Source organism: Scedosporium apiospermum (assembly GCF_000732125.1).
Source record: "Scedosporium apiospermum strain IHEM 14462 chromosome Unknown SEQ_SAPIO_0165, whole genome shotgun sequence".
Classification (NCBI taxonomy): domain Eukaryota; kingdom Fungi; phylum Ascomycota; class Sordariomycetes; order Microascales; family Microascaceae; genus Scedosporium; species Scedosporium apiospermum.
The window spans coordinates 667,163-682,722 of NW_015971866.1; the positions used below are offsets into that span (position 1 = coordinate 667,163).

General features: G+C 50.4%; 4 protein-coding genes across 4 annotated transcripts; 1 reads left to right on the forward strand and 3 right to left on the reverse strand.

Moving 5' to 3' along the window:
* Nucleotides 1–370: 370 nt before the first annotated feature.
* SAPIO_CDS10369 (uncharacterized protein) lies at nt 371–3,388 on the reverse strand (the record flags this gene model as incomplete). Its single annotated transcript, XM_016783966.1, has 5 exons — nt 371–504; nt 623–1,451; nt 1,549–2,162; nt 2,284–2,836; nt 3,122–3,388. The coding sequence occupies 5 exons, from the start codon at nt 3,386–3,388 to the stop codon at nt 371–373; spliced, it is 2,397 nt and encodes a 798-aa protein (XP_016638803.1).
* Nucleotides 3,389–4,688: 1,300 nt separating this feature from the next.
* SAPIO_CDS10370 (putative nacht and ankyrin domain protein) lies at nt 4,689–6,455 on the reverse strand (the record flags this gene model as incomplete). The annotated part of the gene is made up of 2 exons (XM_016783968.1): nt 4,689–5,389; nt 5,456–6,455. 2 exons carry the CDS (start codon nt 6,453–6,455, stop codon nt 4,689–4,691), a joined length of 1,701 nt encoding a protein of 566 aa, XP_016638804.1.
* Nucleotides 6,456–9,501: 3,046 nt separating this feature from the next.
* SAPIO_CDS10371 (uncharacterized protein) lies at nt 9,502–11,834 on the reverse strand (the record flags this gene model as incomplete). Its single annotated transcript, XM_016783969.1, has 8 exons — nt 9,502–9,846; nt 9,916–10,174; nt 10,236–10,345; nt 10,404–10,503; nt 10,574–10,841; nt 10,917–10,983; nt 11,044–11,650; nt 11,710–11,834. 8 exons carry the CDS (start codon nt 11,832–11,834, stop codon nt 9,502–9,504), a joined length of 1,881 nt encoding a protein of 626 aa, XP_016638805.1.
* Nucleotides 11,835–12,546: 712 nt separating this feature from the next.
* On the forward strand, nt 12,547–14,817 carry SAPIO_CDS10372 (uncharacterized protein; the record flags this gene model as incomplete). The annotated part of the gene is made up of 4 exons (XM_016783970.1): nt 12,547–12,954; nt 13,219–13,276; nt 13,360–13,794; nt 14,642–14,817. The coding sequence occupies 4 exons, from the start codon at nt 12,547–12,549 to the stop codon at nt 14,815–14,817; spliced, it is 1,077 nt and encodes a 358-aa protein (XP_016638806.1).
* Between the last annotated feature and the right edge of the window lie 743 nt (nt 14,818–15,560).

The window sequence follows — 15,560 nt, forward strand, 5'->3', positions numbered from 1 at the left end:
CCAACCCGAATATGTGACTAGAAGAAGCTCGCTCCCATGTGGCGGTTCAGGGTGGAGGCGCCCCAGCAGCTCCGTTCAATTAATTCGGTCGGCTCTGCGCAAAGCCAGTTCGATCCCATCCTCGGCTCACACTCATCCAATCCAAACTCGTGATGGAAGCAGCGATAAGAAGGCGCGGTCAAGTGGGTTTGGTGTCCTCACTGTCCTGTACCTATCATGGTGCTGTGAGCGAGCACTGGTAGCAGTGGCGCAGAATTGTCAACTCTAGGGTTCCGGTCTGGAGCCCTTGCTACGGCTTGCCTGCTTCGCCCGTATCCATATTCCGACAACCATTTCTTGATCTTTCCTCTCAAACCCGATGGGCCATGTTCTACATGAGGTCTGTTTTCGGATCCTCTGAATAATAGAACATCTCGGCTATGGCGGGGCGAGGGATAGTAGATGCCGTTTGCGAAAAAGGCATCAGACCGCGCACGGACATCGCTAGTGAGACTTGCCCGCGACCTAGAGTTGATAGTTTTCTGCAGCGGCCTCTTGAGAAATTTCGTTCTCACTGCCATGGATTCCTCTAAGGTGGATTCCCCCGAGGTGGGTTCCTCCCATTGATACAATCGACTCTTACCCCTACGACCCTTATATACACCCTTGATGCTTGCACGACGCATTCTGTCAGTGGGATCGAACTCAGGCGGCTGGGGCCCGCGAGACTCTCGAGAATTATGGAACGGGTTGGAGCCTAGAGGGCCTTTCCCCTTGGTCGTATCGTATTGAGACAGCAGCTCTAAAACTTGTTGGCATGGGTTTTGGCCGCGTCTGCGCCTGCCCTCTAAGATGCTACGCATGTCGCTCCGCGTCAGAACATCCGCCCGTAACGCGGAAGCGAGCTCACGAGAAGGAGGGTTGTCCGCAAACTTGGCCGAGAGGTATTCAACGAGGTCGCAGCACGCAGCTACCGTGAGGAAGTTGTCTGTGGGTTTGGAACGGGATAGGGTGCTGGCCCAATGGTGGTTGCCCTCTTTCCAGAATCGGTTAATGTACGTGACTCCCATATTACCCTTCTTGGACGTGAGGCTGACGGCGGCTTGATCCAGCTCGTCGAGGTAGCGGACGTAGAGGCTTGTGTCGGTTTGAGCAAAGTGGCGCGATTCACTTATGCAGAGGCTGATAAGCTTTCCGAATAGTACTGGATGCAGCTTGTCCTCTGGTAATGTCTTCAGGTGGACCAAGTATGCTCTAAAGAGGCCCTTGTGAGGGTCGAACCCACTATCGCAGGCGGCTTCGATACGGTCCCAGACCGGAGACGACAGGAGGAAATCCTTGACAGTTCGGTGCAGATAATCCACTTTCGGCGCTGCAAGGAGGTATCCGTCATCCACAGTGATATCACTAGCGGATATGTGGCGTTGGGGGCCTGAATCAAATATTTCCGTGGGAACTACCGACCCCCGCCCCTTACGCGAAGGATCAGGGTTTGTCCAGACGTAGTCCGACGGTAGAGTGTCGGGGAGAAGGACATCTACTTCGAGCAGCAACACGGCACCGGCTTACCAGTCGACGTCTCATCCTGACAGCATTGTACCATAACTCCCCCGTCTCCAGAGGCACGACATCTCGTTCCAGGGCCCAACCAACATTGTCGTCGTCGGCGATGGAGAGAACAAGCAGAGACGGCTTCTCCGCTGCGGCATGCACGATGCGGAAAATGTGAGAGGCGTCTCGAAAATTCTGGCCCTCCATTCCGTGGAGCATCTTGGTAAACAGCTCGTCCAACTCGTCCGGGAGTTTTTCAAGCCTCATCTGCAGCTCCGATGGACGGTCTCCCTGCGCCAATCCTTCCAAAAGGGAGGAGACAACAAGAACGACCCAAAGAAAGACTCCGGAAGCTTTCGTGACGATGTTTTGGATTAGATTTTCGGCGTATTTCGGATCGTAGGTAGCGATTTCGCAAAATGCCGGATTCTTTGATAGTGATTCCCTGGAATAATGGGCAATGTCGCGCGCTGTCTGGTGCTGCATCATTAGATTCGGTTGCTTCTTGAAAGCGTCTTCGAACTCCATCCACGGCCGGCTTGAAACGCAGATCTTGATGTTTTGATATGCTGCGAGGCGCCGGAGGAGGGCGATGAGCTTCGACGGTTCGCCGGAAAATTCGTCCAGGCCGTCTATGAAGAAGGCGTATTTGACGGGGTAAAGACTCTTTCGGACCGATGGTTAATCTCTTTGATAGGGCCTGGTAGAGAAGAGTTCGCAGTAGGCCCTCTTGAGACACCTGCAACTCCGTACCGGAACACCAGAAGAAGAAGTTGGCTGTGACAACCGGCACGCTTCCGCCACATTCCGCCAACAGACGTTCAGTACGAGGGTCCTGGAAAAGCTTCTTCATGAGGGTGGACTTGCCGGATTCAGCTTTCCCGGTGATCCAGTAAATACTTGCACCGTCGCCCTCAACAAGCCATTTGCTAAGGCTGCTCCAGGTCCGCTCGCCGTCCGTGGCCGCGCTGTTGTGGTCGGAGAAGATCCATTCAAACGTGTCATCGAAAGCGCAGGGGATCCTCCTTTGGCGCTCGGCGATCTCATCAAATTCGAGGTTCTCCAGAAGCGACGTTTTCAAAGTTTGCACAACGGGCGAGTCATCCCAGCTTCTCAGCCCATCCCACTTCTGCTGGCTGAGACTACGGAGCACGAGATGTTGGCTTGATTGCACGGCAGTCAGGAGTCGTGCGTGCAGATTCTCCATGTAGGAGCGCTGCTGGGTAACCCATTTCTGAAGAGTAAGCGCTTCATCCCAGGCCAGCTTAGGAGAATACGTGGACTGGTCAGAAAGATTAACCAACTCCTATCTGAGTGGCATTTATTAGCCCATGTCTCTCAAAGACGGCACACAACAGCGTAGCTGAGAAATGGAGGGGTCTCGGTGGTAGCAACATATCCACCGTGGCGAAGACTCACTGGGTATTGATTAGGATAGTGGTTACGAGACTATCTCTGAACTTCAAAAGCCGCGCATGAAGTTTCTTTATGTCGTTGCGTCCCATCATCGCTCTTAACACCCTTCCTAGGGCATCCGCTTTGCCAGGTTTTTTACTCTTCGACACATGGTCCAGCTTCTCGATCAAGTCACGCGCAACGTCATTCGACTGCGCGCAGATGCTGAGTGTCTCCTTTTCATGGGGTTGGACTCGTGAAGTTCTTTACGCCGCCTGACAGCGTCGATGAGGATCCCATTCAAGGACCGGAGCTGAGTCGCCTCTTGCCGCAAGGGCGCGAACTCGTCGAGGTCCAACTTGGCCGAGTCCGACAGCTCCTTCACCTGCGAAAGGAAACGCACTCCAAAGTCGATTATTTGAATTGCGGTACTTGCGACGCCGAGCGACGTTATCGGATCCATTTGTTTAGCGATATCCAGTCCTGTGCTAACTCTGCCGTAATATTGCTCCTGCTTCTGGTAGCCTTCGGGTGAGAGGCCATAGGCACGGCGTCAATAAAGCGAGAAGAATGAGCCCCTAGGCCGTTGGAAAGCTGGCTGAAGGGGGAAAAAAGAGGAGTCGGGGCGCAGCTCCGAGCCTGCCCAACTGTAAAGGCTTCATGCATGCATGACTTAGAAGACCATGTCACCCAGCTCGAATAAGAGTCGCCCAATGACAATGCCGGGATTATTCAAGGATTGGCACAATGAAGCCCAATGGAGAAGTAGAGCTTACCTGGAGGTCTCAGGAGAAGCCTACCAGATACCTGAGTTAAGATCAAGTCAACTTAAACATGGACAATAAAAGGGGTCTCGATACCTCTCTATGACCTGCTAAACATAAACTATCTTGAACAATATTTACCGACATCCCAGCCTTGCGACAAAAACCTCTTACCATCAATGCTTATCGTATATTCGGAGCAATTCAATTATTGCTTGCTACTAACTCCCTTCTGTGATTGGAAATCTTCTTCAGCCACAGTCTTGGGACATCTTCCTGTTGTTGTTTGGCTCAGCTGTAAGTGAGTCAAACGTGACATGACAACTAACTTTGAAGAACGCCACGAGGGAGATTGCGCCTAAGACATGCAACATCTTCTCCAACGCAGTGCCATCGCGGCCCAGTGTTCTGCACTACTCCATAAGGGAAACGCAACATTCGTTCCTTCCAGCAACCTAACGATCTCGGCATGGCCACCTGCAGTTACATACGCGAGCGGTGTTTTATCAAATTTACCCATCAAGCCAGGGTCGACTTTCGCAATAGGAAATAACTGACCGCATCTTGCAAGAGTTCGGGAGCCACGCTCTCTCTGGGCAATTCATGGAAACCCGTTTCTTCCTTTATAGAGACGACAGCGGCAATCCCGGTTTCATCGTCAGGTGAAATAAATCGGCCATAGCGATTATTGACCGTGTAAACCGCTCCAGTCATGGCCTGTCGTAAGAACCCACCGTTTGCATAATATTCACCCAGAGGTTCTCTTAGCAAGTCACCTGCCGCGCCCTGGAAGAATATAGGAGTGCATCCGCCGAGTGGATCCGCCACTCCTCGCTCCGAACATTATCGACGAGATATATTAACCTTAAGAGCGACAGAACTCTCGTGGGGGAGTCTGGAAATCCCCGGAGCGCTGGCCGCGAAGGATGATGAGTACGGGTACACGCCGAATAGCTGTAAACAATTCCCTCGTGATATTGAGGGCTACTCTAAAAAACCTCAGAAGTGAACTTGACACGGCCCAGCCAGGAATAACTCAATATCAGCAGGACGTGCGCAAATCTCAAGCTTGGAGCGCCCTTCGATATGCTCCTCAATATCCACCACAAACCTCGACGTCGCCAATAACTTTATCCCGCACCTTTTTTGAATCTCGAAGAGGTCTCTTAGAAACAGATAACGGGTCTTTTCTGCTGTCTGGCACTCATCCAGCGCATCGAGGATGACAAAGGTCTGTTTGTATCTCTGGATGACGAGCTCGAGGGTGCGCAACAGTTCTGGCGCCTTGGGCTTCGTTTGCATTTCTTGGTGGTGGTCATAAAGCTCTTGGACCAGCTTAATATCTCGGGCAGCCAATTGCTTCAAAAGACTCGCGAGAAGATCTTCACGTCTTTGCACGTCATTTTCCTCACGATCGAAATAGATGTATGCCACACTTGTATCATCATGACGGCTAGCCAAAAGGTCATTTATGACCATCGCGCAGAGAATCGTCTTCCCCGCTCCAGGGATTCCAGGACAGAAGAGAGTCTGGTTATTTCCGTCTTTCCAGGTTCGATATTCCTGAGAATTTAGAACCCACTCCCCAATCGTACCCTCTCTTCGATTTAAATTGTCATTATGTTGGGATGTGTAGTCGATTGGCGTCAGCCAGGCTAGGATCTCTCGTTTGTCCTCCTCTTCGAGGCGTCCCTTGATGTCTAATAATACAGGAATGAGGGATTAATATCAAAGCCTGCTGCCCAAGCGGGGAGAAATTCACTGACCATTAAGAAGTTGGCTCAGATTTTCTTGAGCCTTGACTTTCTGGGGTGGTATGTGAGAAAGAAGGTCTTTGGCGTAAACAGCCGCAGCCAAGGATGCATACGCTTTCCAATCATCATTTTTATGAGTGTCGGAGTAATTGGATATGCCCCGAATTATGAGGAATGGAAATATGTTCATCAGTCCTGCCGCCTCCATCTCGAAGCACAAAACATTCTTCTCCCTGGCGAATTTGTCTCGTACGTTCGCATCCTTCATGACCCGATTTGCGGAAGCGATAATGCCGTAGAAGACTCTAGGTTTACCTTCCCAAAACTTGGGCCTCTTCTTTCGTATCTTCATATTCGATTCGGGCTTGGCGCAGTGGTCTATACAGGCCACCCAATTTTCACCAGGGTGAAGAACGTAGCTCTCGAAGAGTCGGTCGTTAGAGCTGTCTGGACGTTCAAAGTCCTCTGTAGCTTCTGGATTATTTGCCAGAATTCTGTCGATTTCGTCCTGCAGAGTGTACTGGCCGGCCATATATTCAGATTTGAGGGCTTCCATGGCCGATCTGACGAATTGGGGAGGATTATTGAGAGACAAGGTCGTCTGGAAATGCCGACCTTGAATAGCTCTCCCGTAATCGTACTGCATCACACCCGAGCAACCGCCGAATGGGCTGCTGACGACGATGTCGCCAAGACGAATATCACGGTTACGGTCCTCAGGCGTCGGGGCTCCGCCACCAATCCCCACCATCAATCCGAATCGTATATTTGGAAACGTACGAAGCATGTTTGTCGCGCAGCTCGATGCAGTCGAAATGCCATACTCCCCGGACGGCAGAACGCATACAACAACATTGTGGACTCCCACCTTTCCCAGGAGATACGAGTTGGTGTCGTTCGGAAGCGTGGCGTCGAGATCATCATGTACTTCGTCAAGGATGAATTTCGCCGCTGTTCGCGCGATAGCCGTGGCGCAGACCCAGCCGATCGTGTAGAGGCCTGGGTCGGGCATGGCGGCTAGGCTGTGGGGTTGAATAGAAAAGGCGTAGATGGGTAACAAATCAAGGGAGTGAGATTGGATAAGAATCAGAGAATTGGGGTTGAAAAAGGCGCAGAAGAGTGGAGGACGGCATTCATACGAGATGCGAAGGACGAGAAAGGTGAAGCAAGCAAGCTCCTTGTCAAATAGCTTGAGAGCGGGGAAAACCGACGCGGACGCCGTGGGCCAGCCAGGGGACAAAAAAAAGTTCGATATTAGGCGTCTATTTCAGCTTGGCTGTGTCCTAAAACATCAAGAGGAGGGCCCAGTAGAAGGGATGACGGGTATTAAGATGGACAACCGTCATGCCACCTTTGCCTCTCCTGCAACCGTTGCTCGCTCTGCAACTGTTACCCATGATTGCAAGCTCCCATATCCAGAATCCCTCACGTCCAATAAAACTCATGCCCAATAAATAGGATAATCATCGGTGCTCTAGCGCGGTGGCAGGTTCTGCACTTGCTTTTATAGATAGACACTCTAACTTTACTTTTTCGATTCAAGAAAGAAAGGAGAGGAAAAGATAGAAGAAAAGAGAAAATAAAACATAAATAAAATGCTAAATAGAAAAAGCAAGAAGAAGAGGAGGGAAAAAAAAAATAGAAATGAACGGAAAAAAGGGTGAGGGAAAAAAAAAATGCTGCGGTGAGCCGGGATTGAACCGGCGACCTTTAGATGTCTTTGTAAACCGAAGTTTTTCTTCAGTCTAACGCTCTCCCAACTGAGCTATCCCCGCTAGTGTTCCTATTGGACGTTGAGAAACCGTGACATTAGTAACGCTAAAGGTGTAAAGGTGGCTGTCAACTGGACTGCGAAAGTGCTTGACTGTCATCCATCATGTTGGGGCTCGTCTCCGTCAACCTTAGACGTCTGAGCCAGGAAAGGAATACGACTTAGTTGTGAGTCAAGAAACATAGACTTCATCCAAAATTTCCACTTCCGGAGCAAAGTGTACTCGCCCATCCTTTGATGATAGGCCGCTTTTAGCTCCAGTCGAAATCTTGCATAGTGGGTCGGTCCATGACGCCGGAATCCAGAATGACCGCTTTCTCCCCGGCCGCTTCCGTACCCTAGTCAGTATACGATTTCTACGGCACCCTTCTGGCGGCGTGGGGTCTACTCGCGCTGATGACGGACCGGTCACGACTCCCACCGGTGGTCTCTAAGGTATGTCCGCTGGACAGGCACGGACGAGTAACACCTCTACCTCGAAGTCCTCTTCCCATCGACGATCGAAGCAACCACTTCATAAACCGTGGGACTGAATCGGGTCCGACAGGGATAGGGGCGGTGGCCTGAGGAATTAAGACCTTAAAAATTAATTCCCCTTCCAAGATCTGGTTTAGACCCAAGATGTTTAGATCCAAGAGGTCGCTATAATATATGCCCAGCAAATCCCGATATCTCTCCGCACAAAAGGACGACCTCATATGGCAGAGGCTTGAAGAGGATAGCGACGCGTGGTACGCGTCTATTTCTGCTAACGAGACATACCGTAAGGTCGCCAATTTCATGCTTAAGTACAAGGATGTCAAACCGGAATCGATGCACAAGGCAGTCAGGGGCGGCTACAATGTCGTGTACAGGTTGGAATTTGAAGATAAAACCTCACTGATAATGAGAGTTCCAATTAAACGTATTCCTTCTTGGCCTTACAGACTGCGCAAATTAAGAAACTGGCTATTGCAAGGCCTCGTTGCGTTTCTGGACGAAAAGGTTCTTAACAAAGTGTAAACGATGCGATACGTTGCTGCGAATGCTTCTATATTACCTGTTCCCCAGATCTACCATTACGGCACCGCCGCAGAAAACCCGACCGGTCTCGGACCGTTCATCGTTATGGACTATATTGAGCACCATCAGAACATGTCTAGAGTGCTACTGGATCTAAAGCGTCCAATTGACAGTCGCCCTTGGCCAACATCCTCCTGCAACTCTCCTCGCTCAAATTCCCCCGAATCGGCTCACTCGCCCAAGCACACGAGGGTGATTCGATAACTGTTCAGAGGAGGCCCTTGACAATGAATATGAACGAATTGATTGTCCACACGACTATGCCAACGTGTGTGCTATCGTCCCTGGTCTATAATGCGGCGGGAGAATGATACGGCGCCATTGCGGATATGCACATGGCTCAGCTCGCGCTCCAGTATAACGACGTAGCGAAAGGTGGCGACGATGTCTGTGATAAATATGTCGCGCGCAAGCTGTTCCGGAGGCTTGCTGATGAGAACAAGTTCTGGCCGCATCGGGGACGCTCCAGGGGCGATTTTAAGCTGTTTCCCCAGGGTCTAAGGCCGGCCAATATCATTCTAGATGAGGACCTCCGTGTTGTCGGTGTAATAGACTGGGAGTTTGCGTACGCAGCCCCAGCAGAGTTTATATTCAACCCGCTGTGGTAGTTGCTCCTTCTCAAGTCAGAATCCTGGCCTGGCAGGTACACTCAGTGGATGAAGGTCTACGAACCCCGGCTTCAGACGTTTCTTCGCGTGTTGGAAGCCGAAGAGAGGAGGATCAATGATAAGAACGTATCTACTCCGCCACTTTCCCTGGGTATGAGGTTCTTGGGACCAAATGAGGACCAAGACCACCGCTGTAGGCTACAACTTCTTTTAGAATCACAGAAGGCGGAAATAGTGCCCTAGTTGCGATTAAGCTGGGTGAGCCTTTGCATAGAGAAATTGTCCAGTGGGACGAAGATTCGGCAGTTGCCTGTGTTCATAGACTGCTGGATCTATAACCACGCAGAGGTTGTCCATTCTCAATTGATGGATGTGTTATTAAGGTTTATGGCCTCGCTGCTTCTTGCATTGCAAACCCTCGATATCGTGAAGTATGGTGATGATCTGGGTTAAAGCAGAAGTGTATATAATTATGAAGCAGTCCCACAGGACACCAAAATTATCCTAGTGAACAAGACATTGGTCTTGGTACTCTTTCACTGCGAATAAGGTCCTTTCCAGTCTAGTAGGTGAACATTGATAGCATGGACACAAAGGAAGACCGAGCCAGCCACTTGCTATCCAGAGTGAATCTCTACCTTCTGTGATCCCAACATCTTGCCCGCGTAATACACCTTAAATTCCACTGACGCCCCGGATGGTACCATTTCGATTTCGACTTTTAATTCTCGCAGCATATTTCCGCTTTTGGGAGCATAGTAGAACGGAAGTGAATCGAAACGAATCTCGTGTTTGACGAAGATCGTATACGAGGATTTCACACTCGAGGTGACCCGTGAAGGTGGCTTCTCATCATCACATTGGCAAATCCGGATTCCGACTAACCGAGTATACTCGGATTCGTTCTTATAACGGTAATACCAGGTAGCTTTCACGGGCGTCTTCTTGGAGACATTTTCACCCTACAAATAGTCCACGTCAGTATTAAACTTGCTTAAAGGTGTCATGGGTGAGTCCAGTGAAGCACACACCTTTCGGAGGTACCATCGTGTTTGGTTGTCTGCTCTGAAGATACCCTCGTTTTCGTCCCAGATTTTATCGAGCTCGGAATGGACGCCCTTAGTAAATTCCGCCCAATAGATCATGCCTATGCTTTGCCTAGCCACGGTAGATATAACCGAGAGGGGACTCTTGACGTGGGCCAGATGCATCGTATCTGTTGCGCTTCCGGGTGTTTGTGGTAAGTCCAAGAAGCCCTTGAAAACGGCTCCGCGACAAATCGCAGTTCGGCTACAAGTATTACTGTAAGCGAATGACGTGTGTATCTTATAACCAAGTATTCGAAACTTACGGTCGAATACCCTCGGATTGTAGAACCTCGATGTTCTGACCTGCGTATGCGGCTTGGAGACATTCGAAGAGATAAGGACTGCAGCCCAGACCTCCAACAAGGATAATATTCTGGATTTGGCATGAGTTTTCAGCACTTAGATATATTACTAGAATGGGTACTACCCACCTTCATAGAGAGACCTTTCCTCTTAACCCCTCGGATCTGGCTGTCAACTAGACTGCGGATGCGGTTGACTGTTTCCGTAAAAGCTGGACGGACGTCAGAGCTGGTCGATGAATACGAGTTAGTTGAATCAGCAGGAAAACGTGTATTTCATCCATGCTTTTTCCACGTACTGGGTAAAGTGCATTCGCCCAAACTTGATGATAGGCCTCTTGCTATCATCGTCCAGGCTGCCTCCCTGCTGGGCTTCGTGCGGTATGGGAACCACGTATGTGGTGCCGTTATCATTGAACCCAACTTGTGGCTTAATTCCATATTCCCATGAGTCCTTCATAATTTCTTTAATGCCCATTGGACTGATCTTGCTCCACTGCCGGCCAAGCCGGTCCTTGCATATCTCCTCGAAGGCTTCGTCTATGAAAATGCCGCCACAGAGCCCGCCTATTTCAATCCCGTCTATGTCAGCCTCAATATATCTAGAGAGTGGCTAGATTGCTGAAACTTGGTATGACCTACCTTGCCCAGTGACAGCTTCGGCCAACTCTACTGGGAACAGGCTGCGGACCTCATAACTAATCAGATCCTAAGGTAATCGAGTGTTAACACAGCATCAGACCATTTGATGCATTTCTTGGTCACTTACAACGGTCCCACCCCCGGCGTCGCAGATGACGTAGACGTCTCCCGTGCCAACGGACCGCCCAGGTTCTGCGAGAGTAGCTAAGGCGGCGGCCTCCGGCTCTGGGGCGAAATCTAGAGTGGTGGGGCCGGCACGCCGGATGTCCAGAATGCCCGCTTTCTCCGCCGCCGCTTTCATATCCCGGCGAGCATATGATTTCCAGATGGCCGGTACTGTGATGACGACGTGGAATCTGAGCGCGTTGAGAACGGTCTGGCCACGATTCCTGCTGATAGTCTCTAAGGTATGCTTCCATAAACCACGTAGATAATCGGCGATGAGGTCTATCGCGGACTTCTTATTTCGCCGCAGATACTTGCGCGCTCGCAGGAGAGGCTCAGACTCGCGCACCTCTGGCTTGAGGTCCTCATCCCGTAGAAGCAACAACTTGAACCATTGGACCGATTCGGCTCCAGCGGGGATGTTGTAACCCCACGTCACCTTTCCATTCTCATAAGAAAGCTCAGTCGGGGCCTTACCTTCCTCGCGACCATTCCCAGGCCACTTAGTTATGAGTTTGATCTGGTCATTTTCAAAATCTACCACAGTAGCCCAGGAAACTCCCGAGTATCTAAAAATGACCAACCAGATGAGCCGGTACTCCTTCGTAAACTTGTGAGGTACACCTACGTTGTGCCAAAATCAATACCTATGACCAAGAGATCATCAAGGTTGGACCTGGTTGATTTTTTGACTCGGGAGGATATGTCCTTCAGTGTCAAATTGCCTGCGGCGTTTAATGAAGACAGAGACATAGCACCGGGGTGAGGGTCATGAGCGTAAGTGCTACGGATTGTTTAAGGTGAACCAAGCTGTGGGGATCGTGACGCTGGGGATTCAGGGTGACGGAAGATCGGATGTTGGCCCAAACGCTTGCCCCGAGACAGGACTCGTCGAGAAATATAAAAGGGACTGGCTCAAGCACGAAAGTGTTGGACGGTAGCTGTGTACACAACGTACGAAGTACTAAACCAAAATATACATGCCAAGATAGGAAAACCAGTACCTCTACTCTTTATTCCCAATATAATTCCGGTACTCCAATATGCTAAAGACCGTGATTCTTTTCTTCCCACAACTCAACCACACACACCGATCATATTTTCAAATCGGAGGGTAGACTTAGAATTGCAAGCAGTGAGGCGAGTGGGCCTAGTAGGTTAGATGTGGGAAGGCTGCAATCGTTGGGCATGAAAGGTAGAGATACTTACTTTTCTACCGTGGCATGTATAGGTGGGGTGAGGTTTCTTTCCCTTCTGTACCTTTGTACGACCCAACACTGTCGTGTTTTAATGGCCGAGTCCCTTCTTTTATCAGTGTCGAGCGGGGTAAGAGATGCGAGGAGCAGGGTGGGGGCCACGCGTTGGGGGAAACATTAAGTAGAAGCCGGCAGGCAGAATTTACTACAACTGTTGACCCTCCTCGAAGCCTAATAATAGGAAACAGACTCCTTCCTCTCGAAGCCCAATGTTTAAAGGAAACGGAAGTGAGAGTGACGTTGATATGGAGGGTCAAGATGCGAGAGGTATCGCCACCAGGAACGTTGGGAGCGCAGGTAGCGCTGGCCCTGGTCCTATCTCTCGCCAAGGCTCCGTTGACCACCTGCACGCTGAGACCGCCGAAGCGACCGAGGTTCCAGGAGAAAGACTCAACCATCACCGGGGGATAGCCGAACCGCCAGATCCTGCATCTGTCGCCGACTACGAAGGACTACTGATAAAATTCCACAGTCTCAATAAGGACTTGGACGAAGAGAGACGGCTGCATCGCCGGACAAAGGTCGATCTTCAGCATAAGGAGCAAGAAGCGGACGAGATATTCAAAGATTGGAAACAGGCAACAATAGAGCTAAACAAGCTGCGGGCGCAGGGCCAAGTTCACTACGAAGGGACGGACGAGGGACTTGCAGGGAAAGCGAAACAACTGCGGTTCAGCATTCGGAGTTTATCCTATCAACATTTTGCAGACAAGCCTGCCAGATCCAGGAGAGTCAGCTCCACAGACGCTTTAACAGCTTTACAATCACTTGTTGGCTATCCTCTCGAACACTTCGAGAAAAGCATGCAGTCCTCGCACTGGCGCCCAGTGGTTGTGCAGGCATTAGTGTGGTCTTTCTTAACTAGAAACATATTCCACCAGTTCCGCTGGGCGGGTGCTAAAGCGGCCGTCGCCATAGCTAATCTAGGCCAGGTCCTCGGTAAGCATGCCGCGCCATCACCTCCCGAGCACCATACTTAGTAGATACGAGAGAAGTCGAACTGACGTTGATCCCGCTACCAGAACCTCACAGCCAAAATGTGGAAGCGAAGTGTAGATACTTACGATGGAAAGCCACGACAAGTGCTCTTCTTGACAACGATCAAATCCAAGGCTCAGACGATAGTAGGAGAATCGAGGAGATGTGCAAATCGCTGAGCCCCTTCTCAGGATCAGAAGTCACACATCTTGTGGAGAATCTTACGCGGGTCGTTGGGGAGGCTACGGATCTCGACAAAGCAATTAACAAACAAGCTGCCGAGATTACTTGGTTTTCCAACTGCGTTGGGAGGGAATTCGATCCAATGTGGATGGAGATATCCCCATCGAGTAGTCATAGGGACAGGGGCGGCTATGTGAGGCTAGTTGTTGCCCCTGGACTCAAAAAGCGAGGGACGTCGACAGGAGAGGATTTCGAGATTGTAAACACACTGCTCAAGATTGAGGTTGTCTGCGAGAGTAGTGATATCGACGACGAATCACGTAGTCGAGGGGTTGAAAGTGGAGGCGAACCAAGTTTGAAGAGTGGGTGGAGGGCGGCTTGGCGCGGCCCCGGCCGTTGAGGCTTTGATCTCCAGGATCATATTGCATATTGTATCTCACTAATCTCGAAGGAGATTGAAGGCGAAAGATGCGGGAATAAGAACAAGGTTAGCACACAAGACGTAGTAGTCGTGAGTATTCTTTCTATTAAGCCCTATTCAAACAATAGGAAGGTAATGGTAGACACCAGACTTGCAGATGTAATAGGGCCTGTCCGACCAAATGCTTGCCCCGGGTACTCCTTTGCGGGCGAGATATTGGGCGGTACGAGGGAACTCTCAATTTCGAATGCCCTAGGCTCTAGTGCTCCGCGGAGAGAGGCGACTGAGGGCAATGCCATCCAAGTACATTGAATACTACATGTCCAAGATGTATCCATTTCAGTCTCCCCTTCCTCAGTGGAGAAAGCTCAAGCAATCTCAGGATAAGCTAGACAACTTCGCTTTACCCAGGGGAGCGTCAAGGAAGAGGACAGGCCATCACCCGCCGTTGCAGAATACCTCCTAGGTGAAAATGCATGTGTGAGTTTACAGCGCTCATGCCACGCATATTCCGGAGCGAGAACTCATCAGTGCGATTGGGGGCTTCCACATAAACTAGTTCACAGGGTATAGGCTTTCCACGCTGGCGGAGCTCGACGAGGTAGCTCCCAATCTCCCTGGGGCTTCTCAGGCCTGTCATAATACTGCGTAAAATCATTCTCAAAAGCGGCCTGTCCGCCAGCAGTGCTTGAGAACGAACGGCTCCATAACAGAGGACATAGTTGGCTCCATGGACAGCGAGGGTGAATCTCTCTCTTCATCCATCGTCTACGGCAAGACGTTTGAGGATCGCAAGGGCGAGGTCCTTGACGCCACGGCCCACGAAGTACACGGCGACAAGTGGCAGAACCACAAACCACTAGGACGGTCCTTCTTCAACCATCTCCTTACCGGCTAGCAGTCTCCCCAAAACCCGTGATAGTCATACAAGAGATGATAATATCCTGCACTTCCATCAGACGACCAACTAACGATATTTGGTTCATGCAGCGGTTTGAAATATGGTGCCCAGGGACCGAGTAAACGGAAAATATCCCGCTGCAATAGAGATACCCATCTAGTGCGAGCCAGTGGTCCAACGCGAGATAGGAAAGGGGGCCCTGGAGTTAAGGTGTGGGTGGGGGAGAGAGAAAACATAGATTTTCACCTCCCCCGTTTCCGCTTCTTGAAGTTGATTTTGGTTTCAGGGCCGTAAGAGATGTTAAGTATCTTAGAGTTAGAGGTAATAAGGAGTGGAAGGGGGACCGTTGTAGATGAGCTTTAGTGGAAGTCTTGAGAATAGATGATCGTCAAGACTGGAGGTTGGCGAGGCTTCTGGCTGTATTACCGGCGCTAGTTAGTAAGCTGAAGTCTACTCTTTATCGAGGATCGACCTTAAGTCCGAAATTGAACTCGTCGACGTCGTGAGTGCAGATGATCTCCAACGGCTTATTAAAAACATGTCCGGCTTGTCACGGACGAGGCTATACCTCCCGGGAAGTAGTCCAAACACTGGAAAACCCTTTCAGACTAGCTTCAAGAGCTGTATCCGAGCGGAAATGGTTATATACCTATCCGGGGGAAAAAACCCTCAGAGAAGAGACCAATGAGTCCTACTAAGGGCTCCTTCGACTATATACCTGCTCGAACCAGGTGGTTCTT